The 2544-nt window shown below is 45.4% G+C and overlaps 1 protein-coding gene across 1 annotated transcript; it reads right to left on the bottom strand.

The window, feature by feature from the left end:
• Positions 1 to 378: 378 nt before the first annotated feature.
• LOC126710195 (uncharacterized) lies at positions 379 to 1047 on the bottom strand. The gene has a single exon (XM_050410578.1). It carries the CDS (start codon positions 1045 to 1047, stop codon positions 379 to 381), a length of 669 nt encoding a protein of 222 aa, XP_050266535.1.
• Between the last annotated feature and the right edge of the window lie 1497 nt (positions 1048 to 2544).

Below are 2544 nucleotides of genomic sequence, written 5' to 3'. Positions count from 1 at the left end.
GTACAAGTCGGGGTACATTACTTCCACAGCACTGTCCTGATCTACTAATACTCTCTTCACATCAAATCCCCCAATCCTGAGTGTAACTATCAAAGCATCGTCGTGGGGTTGAATGGTTTCGATCTTATCTTCGTCTGAGAATCCCAGCATAGGTAAGGCTCCCTTCTTGGCCTTTTTGGACTCCCGATCATTATCCTCAGTGGAGAGCCGAGCCACAGACATTACTTTAGAAGGATAGGAGTCGATCCTTCCCGGAGCAGCAAGGATGACATTTATTGTGCCTATTGGAGGTCTTAAGGATGTGTCTCTCCAGGGCTCCTAGTTTGCTTGGCCTTGATGACCACTGGAAGGATGCAAAAGGTGCCTCAGTTTCCCTTTTCAAACCAGCTGATCCAGGTGGTTCCAAAGGTTCTTACAGTCTTCTGTAGTATGTTTGTGATCCTGGTGGTACTGACAATATAGACTCTGATTGCGCTTCATGGAGTCTCCAGCCATTTTATTCGGCCACTTGAAGAATGACTCATTCTTGATTTTCTCCAAAACCTGATGTATCGGTTCTCTGAATACGGCGTTAACCGTCTGCGTATTGGTTGATCCTGATTGCCCCGCGAAATCTCTCATCGGATGGTTATTGTTGTATCGGTCCGACTTGAAATCACTTCTCTTTTGAGAGATGACCTTCTCCTTTCCTTTCCCTTGCAGCTGGTCCTCTTCCACTCTTTTGTATTTGTCAATCCGGTCCATAAGTTGACGTACACTGGTGACAGGCTTGCTAGTTAAGGATTTCCTCAAGCCATGCTCGGTTGGGAGACCGCTTTTAAAAGTGCTAATGGAAACGTCATCAAAGTTGCCGTCCATCTCATTATACATTTCCCAATATCTGTCCGAGTATGCTTGTAGAGTTTCTCCCTCATGCATGGATAATGACAACAACAAACTCAGAGGCCGAGGAACCTTACTGTTCGTAATGAAGCGAGAGCCAAAGGCTTGGGTGAGCTGCTTATAGGAATCTATGGAGTTCGTCTTCAAGTCGTTAAACCACCTCATTGCTACAGGTCCTAGGTTGGACGGGAAACCTTGCACATCAAAGTTTCGTTCTGGGAGTGGATGGCCATTCTTTGATTAAACTGGCTCACATGCTCTACGGGGTCCGTTCAACCATTATAAACGATGAACGTAGGCTGATGGAACCGCCGAGGTAGCCTAGCTCCTTCTATCTTGCGCGTGAAGGGTGACTTAGAGATCTGATCCAGAGCCTTACTCATGGCATCATTACCCAAGCCCCTACTAGATGGGCCCTTGTGTTTTCGTCTATGATGGTGCTCGTCTTCATAAGAGAAGGTCTCGCTTAGAGGAGTTCTTGATCTCTGCCTGTAATTGCTGTCCTCTTCATCATTAGAGGATATGTCAGAACTGGAAGGAGACCGCTTCCGTTGTGCATGGCACAGTTTCTTTTTCAAGTCATCTATCTTTTGCTGCATAGCTTGGTTGTTTTTTTTTCTCTGGGATACGCGACTGCCCACTTGGGAGTGGCTTTTGCTCGTCTGGGTGGTATGCACACTCCCCTCTCAATTCCTTTCATTCTCCTGATTTTGTTCATTTTCAGGGCCAGGAAAATTACCCTATCGTTAGGATCCTACGGGTTCTGTTCGTTGGGGACCTGCTTGGTGTGGACCTAATCCTACCATGTCTAACTGTTGCACTCACTAACACACAAGTTCTTCTCACAGACGGTGCCAATTGGAGAGACTGGGTTTGAGCACTGTTTCTAAGGGATAAGTGAATTCAAGCCCAGCAAGCCCAATATAATAAATTTGTAGAGAGTGGGTAGAAGAACTGGGCTTTAATGAGTGTAACAACAGTTGAAGATGATTTAGAAAATGAACAAGTAAAACAAATATGGACTTGAGTAAGCAATTCAATCCTCGGCACTAGTTCAAGGAACTTCAACTTGTTATTTCTTGAGTGACAGTGACAATGGTTACAAAATTAGTTCAGATTGCTACAGTGTTTTCCCTGGTAAGATCTCCGATCCCTTTTCTCAAAGCTCCTTCTTCCTTATATACTACTTTCCTCCTTCATCTCCACCATACACGTGCAGGTCAGATCTGCTGTTGTTGGTCTTTATCACATCAACCTCCTCCCAAAGCTTTTAGGTAGTAGCTGTGAGTCTGAAAAGCCACTGCTCAGGTATTATTTCCACATTAATGCGGCTAGAGGGTTAGTTGTGGAGTATTTAATGCAGAGGCAACAGCTTTTCCTGGAATTGCTCTACTGCCATGCTCCAGTGTGCTTACTTGTTGTACTTATCTTTTTCCTTGGAGTGCTTTGAAAGATTGTCTTTGCCGGTAAATCACTTTTCTTCTACCTCGGCTTTGGCTAGCCGAGGATAGAGTTGTCCTCAACACGGTTTCCTGGGTTGCCATGATCACCACTGTCTTCTTCATATGCGATTATGGGCCTCGGCATGGGCCTCAGGCCCAGTACAAAAGGTGGATGTACATCACTGGGCTCTATGACCCCACAACTCCATAGTCCATAATC

This window comes from Quercus robur, chromosome 12 (assembly GCF_932294415.1).
Source record: "Quercus robur chromosome 12, dhQueRobu3.1, whole genome shotgun sequence".
In the NCBI taxonomy this organism is placed as follows: Eukaryota; Viridiplantae; Streptophyta; class Magnoliopsida; order Fagales; family Fagaceae; genus Quercus; species Quercus robur.
Note: the sequence above shows the minus strand (reverse complement) of the source record. Positions and strands in the feature narration are given on the sequence as shown.